This window comes from Mesocricetus auratus, unplaced genomic scaffold, assembly GCF_017639785.1.
Source record: "Mesocricetus auratus isolate SY011 unplaced genomic scaffold, BCM_Maur_2.0 Super-Scaffold_100013, whole genome shotgun sequence".
Taxonomy (NCBI): Eukaryota; Metazoa; Chordata; class Mammalia; order Rodentia; family Cricetidae; genus Mesocricetus; species Mesocricetus auratus.
In genome coordinates this window covers 18,582,495-18,605,579 of record NW_024429196.1, presented here as the reverse complement: position 1 = coordinate 18,605,579, position 23,085 = coordinate 18,582,495, and the positions used below count along the sequence as shown (strand labels likewise).

At 39.3% G+C, this 23,085-nt stretch overlaps 1 protein-coding gene across 15 annotated transcripts in view; it reads left to right on the top strand.

Moving 5' to 3' along the window:
• The window catches only part of Cacnb2 (calcium voltage-gated channel auxiliary subunit beta 2), a 327,915-nt gene that overhangs the window by 300,468 nt on the left and 4,362 nt on the right, over positions 1-23,085 (top strand). For 9 of the 15 annotated variants that reach the window (XM_005081267.4, XM_005081266.4, XM_021233648.2 and 6 more), the window contains 8 exons: positions 1,481-1,603; positions 3,215-3,351; positions 5,175-5,251; positions 9,255-9,388; positions 12,867-12,947; positions 13,304-13,362; positions 18,111-18,220; positions 21,912-22,063. In XM_005081267.4, coding sequence (XP_005081324.1) covers positions 1,481-1,603; positions 3,215-3,351; positions 5,175-5,251; positions 9,255-9,388; positions 12,867-12,947; positions 13,304-13,362; positions 18,111-18,220; positions 21,912-22,063 — 873 coding nt within the window. Of the gene's footprint in view, positions 1-1,480; positions 1,604-3,214; positions 3,352-5,174; positions 5,252-9,254; positions 9,389-9,532; positions 9,553-10,004; positions 10,067-12,866; positions 12,948-13,303; positions 13,363-18,110; positions 18,221-21,911; positions 22,064-23,085 lie in introns of all 15 variants that reach the window. The other 6 variants (XM_021233649.2, XM_021233647.2, XM_021233650.2 and 3 more) reach the window with 2 other exon arrangements.

Sequence of the window (23,085 nt, the reverse complement as noted above, 5' to 3'; positions counted from 1 at the left end):
TACCTGGAGGGTGAGGTGCCACTCTCTTGTGAGGTAGTGTTTATGGATTTGGTAAGGTATTTAGGTTTATTCCATGAAGTATATTTTAATTCTATGTGCCATAAAGAGGGAACAGACCATGGATGGGTAACTAGTCAACCTTAAAGAACACAGCATGTGCCCACGTGGCACCTTGGCACAGGGTCAGAAGAAGAAAAACTGGGCTGGATGCTCCACTGCTTCCTCAAGTGCCCTATGCCTCACAACATGAAAAGCAAGTTAGAAAGGGATGCAGGACTTGCATCACCCTGGAGCCATGAGAGAGGTGTGAGGACGTGGTCCGTAGAGCAGTAACAGAGTCCGGTGACACTGGAAAGACAACACTGACTCCCAGCTAATGTAATAATGAACCTGAATAAAGTATAATCCTATAACAGCCAGCCCTGGAGTTCCCCTTATAGATGTCTTAATAGGGCTGTGGGTTAGTCCTGTGTCTATGCAGTCTATTTTCCCAGTCACTTTATCTTAAGCCCTGGTAAAGCTTTTCTGATAAGCCTGGGAAGTCTGCAAGTCTGACACTGAGAGAAAAGCAGCTCACTCTTGGAGCTCATCCTGATTTTCAGTCTAGAAGGCTGACCTAGCTTTGCTGCCCTCAAGGCCTAGACCATCTCTTGGGTCTGTGTCCCAGATTTTTGTACCAGTATATCCATACTCTGCACTGTTCCACATTCCCATGAGCCCTCTTTAAGGCCAAGGTGTCTCAGATTCTGTTTGATCTTGTATCCAGGAAACAAGAAAAGGGAAGACAGCCATGGGTCTCAAAAAATCAGCCTCCTTAATTTATCCATCTCCTGAATATGCGTGTATTGCCAATGAGAACAGATACTTATCTGTGAATTTTCAGAAGCGCCAAACAGTGAGGGATGGCTAAGTTAATTTTATCTTTAGTGACTGAGTGAACCCAGAGAGAAAAAATGGTAGGATAAAAAGGTCAATGCTTTCACAGTTCCCTGCAGCCATGAGTAATAGTTGCTAAGACCGGAGCATATATTCTCTAGTTATTTTCCATTCCAAATATTCTACCATTGGGAATTACGCCATTAATTAATGATTAATTGGAGTGTATATTCAGGGTAGGGAGGCAGTTTCTATGTGTTTTTTGTTGTTGTTGTTATTTTTCACACAAACCAAATTAGGCATTGTCCTGGTTTCCGGTAGTAACCTGCTATCATGTTGTAAACATGTATTTCATTCATTTATCTTCACTTTCATTACTTCACTGCTTTCAAAGAGAACAATACCTTGTTTTCTGGTACAGAAGTGGGTGGGTGTGGCTGAGCACTATAGCAGATATTGAGCATACCAACCAGCTGCTCTATGATGAGGAGCCAGTGAGGAGGAGCAGTGATTCCAACAGTTTTTGAGGGCGTCTTTGTATCTGCGGGGGAGAAGGGAAGATCACTGTTAACCTCTTAATGTTTTTCCTCCTGTCCCTCTTTAGACAAAGCCTGTTGCATTTGCAGTTCGGACCAACGTCAGGTACAGTGCAGCCCAGGAGGATGATATTCCGGTGCCTGGCATGGCCATCTCATTTGAGGCAAAAGATTTTCTGCATGTTAAGGAAGTAAGGAGAATTTCGGTTTCTTTCAGTGTGATTTTTTTCACCTTCGACTCTCACTCGTTTCTTGCTGCTGTGAAAAAGCATCCGGTGTAGTTGCAGCTGTCTAAAATACAGTCAAGTCAATGGCTCTCAATCTTTTCTGTAGAAAGAAACGTTGAATGTAAAAAGGAGTCAGAGGCTCCTGGCAGGGCTCCTTTGGACTTTATGTCCTAGAAATTGGAACTATTTTGTTAGGTTATCCATTTTTATGTGTGCCCTGCATTTTATCTCTTAATGTTTAACCTTAATTGACTATATGTGATTTTTCTCTGATGTCTGAAGTTTGAGTTATCTAAGGAAGAGGTTCTTTTATCCTTCCTTCCTTCCTTCCTTCCTTTCTTTCTTTTTCTTTTTTTTTTTTCTCTTATGAAATAAGATTTCATTGTTTGGTCCAGGCTGGCCTCAAATTTGCTATGATTCCCCTACTTATCCTGTTCCCCTACCTCATTCACATGAGTGCTAGAATTACAGCTGGGGGTTACCATGCCTGCCTCCTGGGAGAGGGTTTTGCTTTCCACCAGAGGAGAGTAATTTCTGCAGTGGAAAGAGAATGGTGGGAATTAGAGCAAGTGAGACAAGAAACTGATGCCAAGGAAATCCCTGTTCCCCTAAGTTGACAATGGCACAGTCTGTAAACTGGAAAATTTGACCTTTAAGTTTGGTGTCCACATGTCACATGCTTGCTCTGTAGGACACCACAGTGGCAATAATTCTTCCTAGATGACAGTCTGTGTGCCCATAAGCTTTTTTTTTTGACCCAAGGGAATTTACAGTTGGAGGAATTCATAGGAAGCTTATGAAAATTACCTGTCAAGTGCACTGGAGAGTATGAGTGAAGCAGGTTACTACTGCCTGTTAAGAGAGCTCACAATTGAAAAAAAAGTAAACCAAAGTGTTCAGAAATGATGGTGAGCCACTTTACAACAGGAAGTTAGACTAATACAGGGACTTTTCTAAATGGATCATTTTTCTACTGTAGAAAGAAAAACCATGAGCTTTCTTTGAAATGTTTGAGAATAGATTTAATTGAGGAATAAAATTAGATTGTGAAGATTCAAGATAAACACTTTACCTGCAAGAGACAAATTGTCAGCATCAACATGAGAAAAACTATCTGTGAACGCTACACTGCATGATTATAAAATTGCACAGAGCACAAAATATTTCTGGTATATTTCAGTATTTCTCTCTCAATGTTAATAATTCTGATTAATGTGATTTGATAGGGGAAAGGGCTCTGTAAGACTTCCTAGTTCCTGATTGTCTCTTGCTAGGTATGGATAACAATAGTCTTTGAACCTTGAAAGCTTATCACAGAATCAGCCTGGTCCTAAAGGCAGCATTGGGAAGGGGAACACAGGAAAATGCAAAGCCTACTGGATTGCTGAGTCCAGGCATACTTCCCTCTTCTGACTGCACCCCTAAACCCAAGGGCTTCTTGAACTGTGGCATTAGATGCATGCTTCTAACTGCCATGTTTCTATCCAGTGCAAACAGTTGATGTAGATGAAAGCAATTCATATCTTTAAACTTCTGTGCACTAACTCATTTTAATACTTTTGATTTTATGTGTAGAAATTTAATAATGACTGGTGGATAGGACGATTGGTTAAAGAAGGCTGTGAAATCGGATTTATTCCAAGCCCGGTCAAACTAGAAAACATGAGGCTACAGCATGAACAGAGAGCCAAGCAAGGGAAATTCTACTCCAGGTATGAGGAAAGTATCAGCTGTTTATATAAGAATGCAGACAATGCCCTCATCTCTGTCCTGCAACTTGCTGTGAGCAGCAACCCTTATAATGTATCAAGCAGATGGTGATGCTGTTCAGTGACAGCATCACTGCTCCCTTTAAAAACACTTCATCCCAGGTTCTGATTTTTATCCCATTTGATACAGTATCTATTTAATTACGATCTTTAATAAAAATAGCTAAGGTCACAAAGCATTAAATTTTGCCTTCTGCATGGAGGGACTCTGAAGTCCTGATCATTTGCTGAATATACTCAGGCATGCAGCTGCCAAGGTGACTAATCCCAGTGTCTGTCTGTGGCTGCCCAATGTGGCTGGGAGATTCTTTAGCGATATCAGTCTCAGGCATCACCGGCAAACAGCAGCTTCTGTGGTCTGTTAGTTTCATTTTCACCTACCAGATCCAATTTTGTTCTCCTAGCTGTTGAGCACGTAAAAAGACACTATGTATGAAACATGTTAAAACTGCCTTTGCGAATAACAGTTAGCTGAGTTATATTATAGGCTGCCTATAACTCTGACAACACCTTTACTAGGAGGCTTAAGCTTCCCTTCCCTTCACCAAGATACTCATTAGGAGGGCTTCCCATTCATGTGGTGAATTTCATATTGAAACCTATATAGCCAAGATGAAAAACACATTTTGCTTTTTCTCACATGAATGGATAGAGGGGGACAGAGAAGACCTTACCTTCATGTTTAACTGAGTTTCTGTTTTCACCCCATAACATCTTGCTTGTTTATATGATGATATAAACTCTGTTGTTAGTGTTCATGTTTTAATGTTAGCAAGTATTTTTCACTACTGCCAACAGATGAGTGAAATAGAATATACCCAATCTTATTAAAACTAGCTTTTGATCATTGTCACACTCCCAATATATTGCAGTTTATCCTACTGATCTAGATTACTTGTAACTGTAGACTCTTTGACTTTTCTGGGTTTATTTTATTGCATGTCTTTACCAAGCTCTTGTCTAGTTATGTTTAAGTATTACTACTCACTTCTACAAGTGTTTACATTTGCCTCTTAACATTTTGTATATTTTGTGAGGGCATAATCAGAGTCAGTGGCAACTTAGTTTTATTTTGTTTTGCTTTTTCAAGACAGAGTATTTCTGTGTACCTGTGACTGTTCTGGAACTTACTTTGTAGACCAGGCTGGCCTCAGACTCACAAAGATTTGTCTGCCTTTGCCTCCCAAATGCTGGTATTAAAGATATGAGCTATCATACCCTCAGAGTCAGTATAAATAGTATGTATGTATATATTACATACATATTTCAGAAGACTAAATTTTGTGTATATATGCACATATACTTATTTGCATTATATATACACACATACATATGCATATATGTATGGATATACAAAGATTTCCAAACCTGTCAAGAATCAGGGGCTGAAGAACTGGATCTAAACAAGAAAACATTACTTTTAGGTGTTAGCCTTGAGGTCTTACACCTTGCCTCCAAGTCCTCTAAACGTAAAGACAAAGGAAATCTCTTCTGTCTTGCCATTTGTCATCTGGGCATGGAACTAGAGGGCCGCAGAAATTATCCTAACTCTTTTCCATTTTCCTAGGGGCTTCAAAACACTGACTATCATAAAACTGTTTCAAATACTCCAAGAGTCTCCATTGGGAAATGACTACTTCCTTATTAGAAACACATATTTTTGGTTCAATTAAAAGCTCAATAAATTATAACATTTATCAAGTAGTAGAATGTTTTCACATCTAAAACAATTGTTGGGTTTAATCTGAATTTTTGCTTTACTTCAGTAAATCAGGAGGAAATTCATCATCCAGTTTGGGTGACATAGTACCTAGTTCCAGAAAATCAACACCTCCATCATCTGGTAAGTAGGGGACCAGTGTTGACCACTGTGTATGCCTTTTATGCTTCCCCAGACTTCTTTAGTTATGTGGATTTACAAACCTACAAATGTTAAAATGTACCAGAAATAAAAAGGACCCCATGAAATTAGGGATAGTACAGACAAGGTTTTTTCTTGGTATTGAAAAATCAAGCAAGGAAATAGCCTGTGTTTGCTCTAAGTTGTTACAGAACTGACAGATGTAATTTAATTGTTTACCTTAGTCCTACTGTGACATGCTGCCAGGGGAAAAAACATTTTATGTGAATTTAAATATAAATTTCAGTTTATTTTTTTGTATTTTGTCTTGATAAATCTGTTGTGTACAAAGCTGAAATTCTTCTACATGTACTTCCTGAAAGCTGACATCTTTTATCAAGTAAACATTTTGCAAAAGTTAATATATATATCTTTACATATATATGTATATACATATATATATATAAAGAGCAAAATCTGAGCACAAAAAGAAATATCAATTTAGGATCTATATTGGTTATAAAAAACTATACACTTTAAAACTCACAGCGACTTAAAGCCCCTGAAAATTAAGCAAGCTAGTCTGCTGAGAGTAAACACTGAAGGCCTTGCAGTGTTAATACAGGCATATATCAACCACAATGGAGGAGGAGTCAGGAATCCCTGTGTCACAAGGAAGAAATCCACTCCTGAAGGAGTTCACTCCTGTCCCTGCTCAAACGTGTGAAGTTATAGGGATTCTTCTCTTGCCCTTAGAGATACCCTAGCTATCTAAAAGGCTATCTCAGGAACTCCTGAAGACTGTTATGGGGGCCCTAACATGAAAGGAAGTTACATCAGATTGTGATAAAACCCCTGCTGGAGACAAGTAAAATTTGTTCATGTCCTCTAAAGATAGCCTTGACTTGTGTTAATGAAATGCTGAAAAGTGCCTGTGTATAGGGGAACAAGTCAGTCAGTGTGAATTTAAAATAACATTTAATTTTGGAGTCACACTTACCATTGCTAAAAATCAACATTGAGGCTGATTCACCTGGGGATAAAAACCAAATGTAAGATGCACTATCAGAATATCTAAACTCTGTGATGAGTTTCATATCAATAGCTTGATGGAGGTAAAGGGAATCTTAAGAAACTCCCAGAGAAATTTTTCCAAGTCCAACTAACTGATCTATAGTAAACGTAGCCTGGCCTACAAGTGTAGTTTTCCTTTGTTTTGCTGACCTAACTATAATTCCCAACTCACTGCTAGACCAAAGAGTAATTTCCAATTCCCATATATGTAATGGGGTAGTCTCCAGTTACACAACATGTACTTCCCACTACACTTGTTTATAGACCTCACCCCTGAACTTAGCTTGACTCGACCCAAGCTCTAATAGTAAGCTAAAATATATTTCTAAGGTTCTCTAATAAATAAGGAATGAGATAGGAAAGTAAAAGTGGAGTAATAAAATATGTAGAAGCACTTTTTCCCATGTAAATATTAATGTTTGCTAATATTTAGGAATACAAGTATGTAATTAAAAGTGGGTAGCGTCTCTGAGGGGCAGACTCATGTGAGTTCACTGAAGTGTAAAGAAAACTGAAAAGACTTTTTTCATGTGTTCCGAGTGTGACATTTTAAAAGGAAGTTTCAGAATTAAACCTGTAGATATTAGTTAAAGCACAAAGTCACCAAGCACTAAGTTGGAAAGGGATTTTGAACCGTTGGTGTTGAGGTGAAGGTGAATTTCCATCTGGAATGCAGGCTCTCTAGGGATACTGAATATCTCATCCTTGTCAGGGCCAGACCTGTATGCATTCCTATTCTTTATGAATTTCCAGCTGAAATTCCTTTATTTCCTTTTCAAACAAATCCACCTGATGACCATAGCAGATGAGATTCAGTGGACAAATCCTAAAATCCAACTCAGAAATGTCAGCACCCTGAAGGTCTGTGAACTCTCGCATTTGTCGGGGTTCGTAACCTCAGTTCCAATCAAGTTCTTGGAGGGTACTGGTCCTCAAATGTGGCTTTCATAAGCCCAGTGAATGGTAGGGAGGATAAAGATTATGGAAATACACCACCAGAAAGGAAACAGATCTGCTGGTAGTCAAGACCTATTAGAAGAGTGAAATAGTAGCTTAGATCCCGGCCTTCATGTCTGGAAGTTGTTAACAATTTCCTTGTTGGGATGCAAGACTTTCACATTCTCTACAGGATAATATTGCTCAAGAAGCACCATAAAGAAACCTTCCAACATGAGCAAAGCTATAGTGTGTTGTAAAAAAATCTGGATTGGTCTCAAACACCTGAAAAGTTTATGACTATGACATTTCTCTGCAGATTAAGGTCAGAACCTTTAACTAATTAGGTATGCATTGACTACAGAAAAAGAAAATCCCTACCCATAAAATACCAGAGCTGGTAATTGCAACATTGTAGAGATAAGTCAGGTGTTCACCCCTATACAAACTTCTGTTGGAATCAAACAAACCAACAAACCAACCACTGATCAGGACATCCCCCTTCTCAAGCCTGAAACCTCTCAAACCACAGTAACTGCAAAACTGCAAAACAATGTGCTGTGTCTCAGAGGATCTCGGGTCCTTTGAAAAGGCCAGGAGAGGCTTCTGTAATCCTCAGCTCAGCATGTGTATCACAGGGCATAGTAGCTGAGCCTAAGTACCAAACTGCTAATCTAACCACTCATCTGTCCCTTGTATTAGTACATTGTGGAATTTGTTCAAGTGTTAGCATATTTTGTGTGAGCCTTAATGGGGTGAAGAAATTTTCTCTTCTACTAGACCTAATAGCAACCATAAATTATCTAGCAAGCCCAAATGTGATATTGTTTAGAACCATGACCCAAGAACATGACCATTGGGGAAGTAAAAGGAACAGAAAGAATGCATTTAGATGACAAGGGCACCTCACTTACAAGGTCATGTGGTGCAGGAATGGGTACCACTCTACGGCAGGAGTGCTGGGTCTGCAACCGGGCACTGCTGGACTTCTGCCAAGAGCAAGTCCCTTTCATTCTGTGGGTTCAGTTTCTAAGTCTTAAAACCAAGAGTGTTTGAGTTGATCTTTGAAACTTACTACTTGATTCTGTAATTGATAAAATTTTACAGCAATTGCATGTAAAAAGATTTTAGAAACCTGAAAATGAAATTATGCATCCTTTTTTCATTAACTAGTTTTAGAGTTATATTTTCAGGTAAAAGGATTTCACAAGTGAAAACATGCCAAGGAACCAACCTGGAACCTTTACTTTACTCATGAGGAAACAAGAGTTCTGTTTTCTAGAGCCCTTGGGCTCTTGCACTCTGCCTCAGAGGCCTGGACACCACCCAAATCTTAACTGATTTTTATATAATGATTTCATTAATCTGGGGTTCCCCACTGGTCTTCAATCAGGCTATCTGAGGGGGCACATACTACCTTGAAATCACTTCAATTCTGTCCATCCCAGAACACCCTAACAATCATTTGCCTTCTTTATGACTTCCTGAGTATTGCCTGAATTAAGGGCTTTCTATTCTCTTTTCCTCAAATGTCTGTTATAATTTTAATGAAACTTTTTATGTGATCCCCCTTCTCACAGCATTAAAATAAAAAAATGAGAAGACTGAGGCCTATTGTATTAAATGTGTCCAAAGTACTTGTCTTTTATCTAAGAGCTGAGACCAAATGCTTGGTATCTTACATTTATAAGCTAATATGGAGAAAATTAATATTTGAGGCAGTAAAAAATGTTTCTGTAAAAGTACTCAAGAGATCTAGAACAAAACTGACTTGTGTAAGAAACAGCTATCACAAGGGTGTCTTTCAGTCTAGTTCAGTTTGATTGCATTGCATCCTTAACATGTCTTACATTTATATCTTACTCTGAAATATGCGCCTCACTCATGATAAATCTTCTACAGTGGTTAGTCTACTTGCTTTCATTTTATTTTCTTTATAACCTGCTTTTCCTCTCCTATCCACCTGATGACTTTTGAATTGTTTGTCTGTATATAGCTATAGACATAGATGCTACTGGCTTAGATGCAGAAGAGAGTGATATTGCAGCAAACCACCGCTCCCCTAAGCCCAGTGCAAACAGTGTAACGTCACCCCACTCCAAAGAGAAAAGAATGCCCTTCTTTAAGAAGGTAACCCAGCTTTCCCAGCTCCTGTTGTCCACTTGCTCAAATGCACTGCGTCACACTGCCAGTCCTGTTGAGTGTCTGCGTCCTTTGACAAGTCAATAACACGCATGCTCTGTTATTCTTTGTTTCTTTTCCATGCTGCTGTAGCTAAGCAGAAGCAGAAATCGGTAAGTTGACATTGACATGTCCGTGTTTTTCCCGCCACTGGCATCATTAGCATCAATTTCTTCAGTTTTATTAAGTGCAGTCATCCTGGTTCTAAGACAGCCTGTCAACAGCTAACTGAATCCATGTATCCTACACCAACTAAATTCAGTGAGTGGCCTGTTGAAATGCCATTACAATACTTATCCTTTTTGATGGAATAATATCTGCCACAAGGGACTCTACTCTGTTTAAATTATCAAGGATTCCAACACTGGCCATGCTGTACAACACACCTCAGTTGTACATGCTTTTATTGTCTGTCTCTCTTTTTGCCAGAAACATAACTTATAATACGGCATATTAAATCATTTACTGGATTCTGATTTATAATATCCATATACATTTTTTGTGCTTTAAAAAAGAGGTTATTCAATTTTTAATTCAGTCAGTATTTAAACTTCTAATCCATTAGGTGCAAAATCTGCTGATGAACAAGACCAGTGGAAAACTACAGGCTTGTTTTGGCGGTTTACTGTGAGTTTTTCCTATTGTCATATATAAATACTCTCCCAATATTCTTGCCTTTTCCATCAGTCAGATTTCAGCATCTCACCTATTAGAAAATGGGGCTGCTGGCCATATGTAGAGCCTTTTCCCTTGGCCAATCAAGATGACATACCGATGCTGTACCCTGACTGGAAACTCCAGGGAATTGCCAAGACCTCTTTATACAAGTTTCCTCTCAGCATGTTTCATTGCTTTGTAGCACTATTTTTAAAAAAACCTCCATATTTCCATTTTTTTCTTCTCCTTTGACATAAGACGTTCCACAGACATTATGCTTTCAGACTCATAATCCCTATTGCTTTGTTACCAAGCCTGGCACAAGCATGAGTATTTTTTTAACTTACATATGAAGCAAAATCTGTTCTGCTCTAGACTGTCAGCAAATTAAAAGTCTTACACACACACACACACACACACACACACACAAACAAACACACAAACCCAGCTTGCTCTGTAAAGGTTGACAATAAAGTTATCATACATAAAAGCATAAACCTGCTTTTTTTCTTTTAAAATAACCATTAAGAAGAGAACTCCAGGAAAGTTTTAAACACCTGGACTTTTGTGTTAACACCGAAAGCCCCAATCTGATTATCTTCTACAAGTGTGGGCCACCTCTCTGGTCTGACCTTGTTATCACAACTGAAGCTTGTGACTAGGTAACTGCAAGTGTTTCTTAGACAGTCAACACTACTCTGCCACTCTGAACTCCAAGTAGCAACACTAATATGACCATGTTTGTCAGAGAGTATTGTGAAGTTCATCTGCCTGTACATTTCAAAACATTAAACAAATTTGTCCTAATTTTCCACTACAGAGGCGAAGCAAAAATGACTTAGCCAAAAAGGATAGATAAAATGTTGTCATTAGCAATACGGCACAGAGTACCAATATTCCATCAAATAAGGTGATTTCTATTGCTGCCCCTGCTGATAGAGAAGCTGATTTGATGGCCAGCATGGGTAACCCTTTGCTAGCTGGCAGTCACAGACTGAAGGAACCAAAGTCCTATCTAATATTGGGCCACTCGGATTTCTTCATAGCTGTTCTTACAATACTTGCAGTTTCTATCCTTACTGATAACAGTGAAAGGGGTTCTTACTGCAGTATCAAAAGGATGTGGCTTCCAGGCATTTTCAATACAAACCCAAGCACTATGAAATGCAATCACTTAACAAATATGCTTCTGATGCCTGCGGCACTGGTGCTCACTCTTGTGTTCCTTATTCTGTGACAATGTAGAATTCAGAACAAGAGAGCTGGCTGTGTGCGAGTCCACACCAATTGTCTTCGGTGTTGCTTTTAGAGTGCTGCTTGTCTGGCTTTTGTGCTGTCACTGTACTGTGTTCGTCTAATTTTAAAAATTTCTTTCAAATATGTATTTTATCTTTATCATGTCTATTAAAGGGAAGCTCTGAGTGCTAGGGAAAATTTTAAGCAGTAAAGGGTGAACAACAGTAGTATCTTTTTCTGTTTGATTATATGGTCTACAACTACTGGTGAAAGCTCATATTGACACTGTTGAATTTGATGTGTGTCTACATATCCCCATAAGCAAGAGAAACTTAGGAAAGGATACAGCAAGTTTGTGATGGGTGATTTTTCAGGAACAGTCAAATAGTTTTTAGTGTCAGAATGATACAACTACTACATGCACAACAGTTGATCAAATTCTTAAAATTATTTTGGTATATGTCATGTTTAAAATACATTTTTCAGATGTTCTTTACGGGAGGATGTGTTTTACAGAGCTTACAAGTCATTAATGAGAGTAAATGATTTGTTCATCCAGTGTCCAAAGCCCTACCTCTGCTCTTGGGGATTAAGAACGGTTATTTCTCCATCGCTTTACAATTGCCTGTTACAAGAGCTTGTTTAAATTTCATCAAGCAAATTTTGTTGTCTAAATTTCAATTTTTTATTTGAAGAAAAAACAAGCTGAAAAGCGATAGTTTTAGAAATGGCAATAAAATTTAGCTCCTACCTTATTCTTCTAAAACAAACAAACCAATTACCCACATAAAGGTATGAATCAGTTATAGAACAGAAACTAGCTAATAGGTGCTTCAGAAACAGATATGCCAGGTAGTAATAAACATTCTGAAGTCACTGAAGCATTGTCAAATAAAATTATGACAAATCATTCACCCTCCTTCCAGTGCTCATAGATCTTGATTTGAGAATTTTATAAATGCCAAAAAACAGAGGTCAAAAATTCCAAAGCATTGGTCCTGAAGCTGTGAACAGTGAGAGTGATTACTGCTATGGAGCATGCATGCATGCCCATTTCTGCTTCCTCATACTTTCAATGGAATTCCAAGTATTTGGTAGCAAGAGGCACAATGTTTGGAAACTAGGGTTTATACAGGTAAGACCAACATATCATATGCAAAGCTAACAGGACTTTGTCTTTCATAACTAACCATGATCCTTTCAAATCTTCAGAAAGTCCACATGGACCTGAAGAGCAATGAAGCGATGTTCAGTTGAGCCTAAAGCACCTAATCTGCATTAGGCCTGTTTCTGTTTGTTCTACCCAGTAGCTTATATGCAAGGAAACTAGAGAGTAGTCAGTAACTTAAACCTTAGGAAAAGAAAGCTACTGATCTTTCATTGGGTTTCTTAGAGAAGAGGCAATTATGGAAATATTTCAGTGTCTGAAAAATCAGTATCTTGTATATTAGAGTTCAGGAAAGAGTACCTTATGGATACAGTATTTCAGACCCACTGCCATTGAGAAGTCTGAAACTGTCTCATCTCTCTGCAGACAGAGCACACTCCCCCTTATGATGTGGTACCATCCATGCGACCAGTTGTCCTAGTGGGCCCTTCTCTGAAGGGGTATGAGGTGAGTTTGAGTTGAATTGGAGCTTGACTCCTGGCAACTAAGCATGCTGGTTTGAAGGCTGTGGTGTGGTTTGTTTAGTGGTCTACTTTCCTGAAGGTTGCCTTGGATACTCCTGCCAGCCATATCCATGAGACAATATCAAATGGGGAATGTTTGCAAGCACTTGAAAAGTAACTTCTTGTCACTGAAACATCACAAGCTCAGAAATTCTATCTTATCATTTCATTAGGGCTTGGAAACAGGAAATGTGATGCTCAGGTTTTGAAAGGTTAATGATGAGAAGCAAAATTGGCTCTCATAGTCAGTAACAATTTTTCTATCCTCAGATTTTCTCACATTTTATTATCTAATTACAGGTGACAGATATGATGCAAAAGGCACTGTTCGATTTTTTAAAACACAGATTTGAAGGGCGGTAAGTATTCCACAATGCTGGTTTTGTATATTTTTGTCTTGAAGATAGTCAGACTCTGTGGGGCAGATATTCAATCCCAAGAGTAAATTGTTCTCTAAGACATGAAGTAGACTTCACTTAGTGCAACATGATCCAGTGTTCTTGTTGCACAGTCCCATCCCATATATCCAGGTCCCTGCATCTGTAAGCTGTATGTGGCCCCACCTCTGTCCACTGTATCCCCTTCAGTTCATGAGATACTGGTTCCTTATTGCTGCCTAGATATCATAAGCACTGTCCCATAGTTCCAAAAGAGTTTCCTATCATCCTCTCCCCCCATCAACCTTTAACCCCTTCTCACTGCACTTTCCCAGAGTGAACTTCAATTCTTGCTTCATTAAGAAAACAGGCAAGCTGAGACTAGCACATACCTGTGACCCTAGCACCTGCCCTGAGGCAGAGGAATAATGCCAGGCTAGGTCTCATAACTAGATTCTTCCTGGAGGCAGGAGGATTCGAAGCCAAAGGAAGACATGAGTTATTCCCCGACTTGCATGTCTGCCTGAATGCTATTTCCCCTTTCTATGGTTTTCTTAGCAATGGTTAACTTCAGCCACAGCCACCTGACACTAAGGCCACATACTCCATTTCCTTCCCACTCAAACTACCCAGATATTGTTCTCACCACGTGTCCCTCTCTAATCAGTATTTCCTGACTTGGTGAAGATGCCATTAGCTGTAGTGATTTCTCCGCACTGTTGACCGAACATCTTTTCACCTCTTACACAGCTGGCTCATTTTCCGTGTGTCACAGGGATTCACTGGGCTGCAACACTGTGCTTGCTCCCTGCCACTTTCTCATCCAGTTAGATGTTCCCTGGCTCCACCTTCCTTAGATCACGTGTGTTCCAGCCCATATCCCCATCAGTGTCTGTTCTTTGCTTTTCTCTCTGGTGGGATCTTTTTCTTCACATATTCTCCTGATAACATGGCCTCTCTCCCCTCCCCATTTTTCTGGTATTCTTTTATGTATACGATTTTTTTGTTATCATTCTCCAACAAGAATGAGAGGGCAGGGTATTTGATGCTTTATGAACTCTGGTACTCTCAGTGCCTGCAGAAGTACTCAATAATCAAAAGGACAGTTGAGTGCTGAATCTTTTTTTTTTTTTTTTTGCTGTGTATTCTTTGCTAGAGAAATACAGACCACTGTCCCTACCTCTGAAGAACCCACATATAAATTTTAAGTTGAAACTTGTACAGCAAAACAGAATATAAATACAAAGCCAACCCAGCATGTGTGTGTGTACACTATGTACAGGTAGTACAGAGAGAGGAGTAATTAATAGATTTGAGGATGTTGCTATCTAGAAAGGTTTTTAATCTTCTAAGATCTCACCAACAAAATGAGAGGAGGGCATGGCCAATAGAGGATAAGGTATCGAGGTATTATGTAGCTTTATGAATGAAGCAGACTCTAAGGACCTACACAGCAAAGTGCCATTAATAGTCATAGGCATATATAAAAAGTCCTGCCTATGAGACGGGACTCAATACTTTACCCCCTCAGCTTAAAAAGAAAAAGTAAAAAGGACAGGGACCTTAGCTTCAGAGGGTAAAGATCTACAGAGCGAGGAAATGGCACAAGTGTTCTAGAAGAGGGGGAAGTGAATACAAGGCACAGTCTTGTGTGGGGAGTGGTATGGCCGGTGGATCAAACAGAGTGGGGCTTGTTAACAGGGGTCAAACCGAGTTTACACCGATACAGGAACTACAGTATACCAGACACAAACACACTACACTAACATGACAAATATCCACTCGTATTAAACTGTACTGAAGGGAACTATTTCCTGTAAGTACAGAGATAACAGAAAGTATGTGTGACTACTGAAAGACGGATGATAATCAATGGGTGTTATAATAAACACCAATAAACTCCTACCCTGCCAGAAACATGGTAAGAATCCAGCATGTAAAACCTCAGGGTTTAGACTGAGATTAGGTAACAGGTAACCTGAGAACATGCAGCGCTCTTTCCATTTCCCATGTGATAAATCTGGTTCTTTGCCATGTTATTCTTTCTCTATCCTAACAACAAAAAAATACAATTGATCATATCTGTAGATTTTAGCATCCTTTCAGATTTCTATAGTGTTGTGTCGACTATGCCTACACATCATTTCTGATATCAGAAGGGAAACTTATATAGTACAACTGATACCAAGTGTGACAGAGTAAAGGACTGAATGAAATAGAAAGAGGAGGTAGCAGCTGTGTTTCAAAAGTCCAGAAGATATTATAGTGAAGGTCTATGGGGCCACACACCATTAGACTTTATTTCATAACTTCATAAAATATTTGATCATTTGTGCCAGGAAAGATAGGCTTCAAATGGTCCTACCTTAACTTTTATTTCATTGTGCTTGGCTCTTTCATATCACAATCTAAAATTATCTGCATAACCCCCAAATTCTGCTAAAGTGGGCTCCATCAGGTCTGTGAGTGAAATGGATGAATTAAATGTTCACTGCCATTTTCTAACTGCAGAAAGAAGACAAGTAGGATTCACCAACTTACTACTTCTGTTTAACCCTGATCATTTCTGGATCTCAGGCCTATGTTCTATGGCATCACATAACTAAAATGATTTTACCAGGAAAGAAAATACATGAAATAACAGAATGTAGGGTCAGTCTATTGTCTCTGGACAAAAGTATTTTCCCTGTGCATTACTGATGGTCATGTCTTGCCCATCCTGAACTGCACTCCAACAGTCTAGGCCTGTGATCATGCATTAAGAGTCCCGAAGTGAATTCAGAATCCATACAGTGGGATTTCAAAAGATGTAAAAATGTCACCTTTACTCGTGGGAGCATACCCCAGGTCTAAGTGTCTCATTAAATGTCTTTCATGTTGGCAAAGCAAGACAGAAACAGAGTGGGAACTTGTCAGCAGCCTTGGGTGTGTATACACAGGGCAGTCTAAAAAAGTAACTGAAGTGATCTTTAGAGTCAACTGAATGAGCTTTATTTTAAAATGCTAGGGCCACAAGGGAAGAGTATGATAGGAAATGTTGGCAATGGCAAGGGTCTAGGCTATCAAGAATTGTGATATTAAGCCCTCACAGTTAAGATCATTTGTGGGAGCTCTGGAGAGCAGTCAAAATCCCTATGGGCTGTGAAACAGCGTGTGTCCAATCAAAAGAGCTAGTAAATCCTCTTTCAGTTGATTAGCACAGCAGCTGGATCCACCATAAACAGTTTTGCCACGTAAGCAAAGCAATCATTTTAACTTTTAGAACAATAACAGGTGCATTAACAATGAAGTTGCGAAGAAGGCAAGCCACTATCTGGGTTTAGTGAAGTTGGCTTTCTTCCATGATGATTTCCAAAATGTCAGTTGTCACTCCTCAAATGTTTGGAGTATGTACTGAATTGTTACAGAGATATTAGGCACTGTTGTCTGAATGTTCTGTGAAGAAGTCTTACTGGAAATCAATAATCCTGGGAAATGTTACATCACTTTATATTCTGGTGTAGGAAACTTACTTAGATGAGAGACAATGTCTTCAAAAATAATAGTTTTATATCCAGGCTATAGAACAGTTTTACCTCAAGTACACTCGATGGGGTTTGGGGACAGACCAAGCTTAGTGACACATACCTTTAATTCCAGCACTCAGGAGGCTGGAGGAGCAAGAGCTCATCTGAAGCCAGCCACGTGACACAGAGTATATCTTTTCTTATTTTGTTCTCTCCTACATTATATCTTGACTGCAGTTTCCCCTCCCTCCACTACTCCCAGTTTCTCCTCTCCCCCACGTCCACTTCTCCATCTCTCTTCAACAAAAAAGAGCAGGCCTCCTAGGAATATCTACTGAACAAGGCCTAACAAGTTACAGTAAGACTAGTCACAAACCAAGACTGGATGAGGCAACCCAGTCGGAAGAAAAGGGTCCCAAGCACAGGCAAAAAAAGAGTCAGAAACAGCCCTCATTCCCACTGTTGGGAGTCCTACAGGAATACCAAGCTACACAACATAAGGCATATGCAGAGCACCTCGATCAGACCCATACAGGGTCTGTGTTTGTTGCTTCAGTCTCTGTGAGCCCCTATGGGGCCTTCTTAGTTGGTTCTGTAGGTAACGTTTATCACGGTGTCCTTTACCCCTCTAGTCCCTACAGTCCTTACCCCTGTTCTGCAGGGTTCCTCTGGCTCTACCTAGTCTTTGGCTGTGAGTTTCTGCTCCCATCAATTGCTGGATGTCCCTTTGATGACAATCAAGCTAGGCACCAATCTATTAGTATAACAGAATATCATTTAAGAATCATTATATTAACTTTTTTTTGCCATTCATGTTTGGTTCTATCCTGGGTCTCTGGACTGTCCTGTCTCTGGTTCCTGGCCATGCAAGCAGTGTTGATACTTACATGTGTATTTCAAGTTTGTATTTATTTACTGAATATGTATGAGTGTTTTGCCTTCGTGTATGTATGTATGTATATCGCGTGTGTACCTGGTGCCCATAGAGGTCAGAAGAGGACACTGGAGCTCTGTGAACTGGAATTACAGATGGCTTTGAACTACCATGTCAGTGTGAGGAACCAAACCTGGCTTCACGGCAAGATCGACCAATGCTCTTAACTGCTGAACCGTCTCTCTAGCCCCTTATGTGTATACTTACACATCAATCATTCGTTACATTTTGGATATATATTTCTGTTTTATAAGTTTAAGAACCTGAAGGTTTTCTCTTTTCTCCAACAGGATATCTATCACAAGAGTCACTGCTGACATCTCCCTCGCCAAACGCTCAGTATTAAACAACCCCAGTAAGCATGCAATAATAGAAAGATCCAACACAAGGTCAAGCTTAGGTAAGTCAGTCAATATCAATGAGCTTAAGCTATTTATTCCTTACCCAACAGTAACGGTGAACAGATCTGAAGAGAGAACAACTCCAGATATCACGCAGAAAAATTGACATAAACAGCTAGCCTATAGTCCTAATAATTTCTGCGTGGATTATTAAGATAGCTTACGTCAAAACATTCCACCTGCCATCAGCACTGTGGTTTATTTCAAAAGTGTTCACTGAATAGTTACAGCAGTGATGAAATCATGCTCAAAACTATGATTTATATGCTGAGACTAATAATGGAGGAAACAATAACAGAAGTCAGCTCTTGTCTGTCCTCTGAGTTGCATCAGTATTTTTCATTTGTAAAAGCAGTGTGGGAACTTTGATGTCTTTACAAAGAGGTGATTGGCAACTGCTGATTAACATACAATGATAAGATAAAACTCAGACCTTCTAGCAGCTACTATAGCTTGCTGAAACATGTGCTTGGTGTTTTAATTACTGGTACATTTTGAACTACTATATTGTTAGGCTTTTGGTTTTATACATTTCTAAAAGTTGTGGGACATGTTTAGGTCCACTTAACTCTTTAATTTACATTAAATATGTAAAGCCTTTGGGAGGCAGGATTTAAGTATACAAGTTTCTCAATTACTCTGAACTATAATTACATAGAGAAATATAAATAACATGTTATCTTGTAGTAATACTTCATAAAACTCTCTTTTGGGGGCTGGAGGGATAGATAGCTCAATGAATAAGGGCACTTGCTGCTCTTGTAGAGAACTGGAATTCAGTTCCTAGTACGTACTAGGCAGCTGACAACCATTTGTAACTCTGGCTACAAGGAATCCAACACCCTCTTCTGGCCTCTCTGGGCACCTGCATGCATGTCAACATAAAACATACAATTTCATTGTATCTCCTAATAAGCCCTCAGAGGTGAACCTTTAGAGACACAGGTCTGGAAACATATTAGAAATGTAGGTACGGTGGCACATACTCTAACCCTGCACTTCAGAGGATGAGGCAGAAAGACTAAAGTCCAAAAGCAGCCTGGGCCACACAGTGATTCCCCAGCTTATAACTGTTCTTTATTTCTTAAGAAAGAAAATGTGACAAGTTCTGCTTTTAGCAATATCTTACTTTATCTGGTACTTGAATTGTTATAAAATTACCATTTCATACATTTAACCACTTAACAAAGTCAAGCAGTTTATTTACAGTGACTAACTAAATCAATAGCAGGATAGATTGGCTTAGCTTGTCAAAGGCTTTACAACTATTAGATGTGAAGTTTTTTAAATGCCTCTTCTACTCCATGTATTTTATTGAGCATGTACTAAGTACCACACAATGCACTAAAGTCTGAAATATTTGATATAGTCCCTGTGCCTAGGAGCTCAGTACAGCAATAAGGCAAATAGCCACTGGGGTACAGAATGAACATTGTTCTTGAGCTAAACCTGCTGCCAAAGAGCTAATGAGGCAGTAGGTATAGGCCATGGGGAAGGATTCCCCAGGAGGTATCCTGAGCTGAGACTTGAAGCTTGGAAGCATGTAGAAGGGAAAGGGGTTGAGAAGGTGATGGGATGATGATTTGAGACAATGGCAATTCTAAGATCCTGGAAAACACATGTCACTTTGGCTAAAGTGTACATTTTAAGAAAAGGGAGGGAGAAGGCATACCATAAAGAGGTAAAGTAAAACATTAAGGAGCTTGCTAAAGAGCTTGTTCTTAAGGCAGTAAGGAACTAACTGTTGCTAGGCAGTATTCCAGGGTCATCGAAGCAAAGGACACAAGATAGATATAGCTGTAGATGAACTGAAAATCACAGATAGCTGGTCAGTGGCTCATGAGCCCAGGGAGCAGAAAATAAACTGAGAAGGGCATGACTGGATACAGGGAAGGCCTCTGGAAGGAAATGACATTCCAGCCAGTGGCACCTGCAGAATGTTTAGTGCTGGAAACACTTTCATCAAGGAGCTATGAAGCTAAAGAACTATTTACAGTCATTATTCTTTTACGGAGATCTTAACCCTCCCACCCAGGGATTATTGGGTAAGCAAACCACAGATATACTTCACCAAATTTACTCATTACACATATATGGACTACTCTCTTAATAGGAAAGAGTCCATATATTTTAATTCAGTCTTTCAAATCTCTCATTTCTCATAAAACTTTTTTTTCTTGAAAAAACTGGGCTACTTATTCCGAAGGTTTCTGATGGTCTGAATTTTGCTGACTGTATTATATTGTTATCCTCTATCCAATTTTGTCCCCATGTTTCTGATAAATTAGTAAACTTAAGAACTAGATCAGATGGGATATGTAGTATTTATCCTAGCAAGACTGTATCAGGGATGTTGTGTGACTAAGCATTATTTTGAAGTTAGTAACACATGTGAGTAGGTTGTGTTTTCTCAAAGTATCCAAGTGAAGAATTTCATGCAAACCATTAGTGACATGCCTTTTCTAGAAGAATAGGTGAATTAAAATAATCTTTTGGTATGCTTTGCCATTAATACAAATGACCTTCAAAGGCACCAGCTTGCTGGCCAGGAGTCTCATGGACTTGACCTTTCACCTTAAGTCAGAACTAGAGGCCACATGCACTTTACAGTTCAATAATTAAGATTTAAAAATGCAGTTTTCATTCAGACTAGCTACATTTTAAGTGCTGAGTACCCACACTAGCAGCCACCACACTAGAGTGTGGAGAGTATCCCCATTATCACAATCCTGTAGTGGAACCTTGCAGAGGGAAAGAATTTATGCCATTTATGTCATTTTACATGATGCTTCTAGTGGCAAACTACCCTTTGAAACATGAATACTACAAAACCACTTCTTTTTAATTTTTGAGATTTTAATTTAATTATATTTCTCTTACCTTTCCTCCCTCCAAACCCTCCCACATACCCCTCTTCACTCTCCTTTAAATCCATGACCTCTTTTTTAACAAAGTGTTATTACATGCATATATGTATATACATATATATTCTTAGTAATGTCAGAAGCAACACCTGTAAAGTCTCACCAACATGACTGTCCAAATGTGAGCTGAACAAGGAAGAAGCCAATGAACATGACAAACCGGATGGAGAGAAGTTCACAAGGCCTCAACCCTACTCAAAGAACTATAAGCAACTGAGGAAAGCTGGGAATGGGAGAGGTGGTCCTCCCCAGGGCAGAGCATGCCAATCCACTGTCCAGTACCAAATGGTTAACCCTAAAAACATACATACAGGTAGCACTGTATGGACTGGACAGGTTGTTATACTTAAGACCATGTCTTCATTGGTGGAAATTACAAAGTATGGTTTGTAATAGGCATCCTTCATCTCTCCCTCTCTCCACTCTCTCTCTCTCTCTCTCTCTCTCTCTTCCCCCCTCTCCCTCCCCCTCTCCCCCCCCTCTCTCTCCCCCTCTCTGTTGTACATCTTTACATAATGGATGGTCCAACACAGATAGGCTCATGTGCAAGGATGGGTACTACGTTTGGTGATGGCTGTGAGGATAATTCCTGGACAAGGTGTGAGCAAATAGCCCTTGCCAAAGGACACCTTTCATCAGTCATATTGACTGTAATCACTAAAATAGGAGCCGACTCTCTCAATAAATAGTGTACCACTTTATTACAGCTTACTGTAGTTTAAAAATGTGTCCTTCTAAATAAATAAACTCTGTTTATCTTTTACAGCGGAAGTTCAGAGTGAAATTGAAAGGATTTTTGAACTTGCAAGAACACTGCAATTGGTAGTTCTTGATGCAGATACAATTAATCACCCAGCTCAACTCAGTAAGACCTCTCTGGCCCCTATTATAGTATATGTAAAGATTTCTTCACCTAAGGTAAGTGGGGATGCCATTGTTTTTCTAATTCAGACATTACTGCGATGTGTTTTATGCTCTGGTTTCCAGTAGTCACAGGCTATGGCTTTATTATGGACATAGAGTTTTTGAAAAAATCTACACTAGTCAAGAAGTTTTATGAGAAATATGAGCGTGGTTAGTGTGGCTGGGAGCAGTGGTCTTAAGTGTGGGCCATGAGTCACTGACATGATTTCAGAGAGCTCATAATGTGGAAGATGCTTCCATGATACCTTTAAGATGTTGCTTCCTTTCAACACTCTTGGCATCTGTAAACATGGGAGTAAAGCTTCTGAGAGTCCAAGCATGAATGCATGTAGCGGCAAACACATCTTTATGTTCTCAGAGTTATAAACACCAGTTTCACATAATGTACTGACGCAGTAGTAACAAACTGTTTAACACTGTGTGTAATGAACTAAATCGTTCAGTTACTGTCCAGAGTAAACTGTCTTAAGGAGAAACACCAAGGCCATTGTGCTGAGAGCTCTTGTTTTCATGACTATCGGCAGGATGCTCATTCAGACCTATGTTCTTAGCAGATCTTTCCTTAAGATCTGTTTGTTGCCAACAGTACTAATACTAAACAATGAAGTATATAAATGTACAGAAGATAGAATGCCACGAATGACCACACATGCCATTCATAGTAAAAGGTCCAGGCAAATTTCAGTACAGACAGCAGGACTGTTATCACTCTGGAACATGAAGCTGTTCCATGTGGCTCCTGAGTCTTCTTGGCCACAGGTCTTTATGGGAATAAACTTGCTGGTCTTCAGTATGGTAGCAAAGAATGTCGCCAACTCTCTGAAGAGGTACAACTGACACATCCCCCTTTATTTAATTGTATATCTATAATGGTCTCTTTACAAATATCAAGAAAATTCTACACTATAGCAAATTGCATATAGAAACATTCTTCTCGTTAAAGGTTTCTAAAAAGGGGATTTATATTAACATGTGCCAGACTTATTTTTTATATGAATTAACAGTGCTAAGATTTC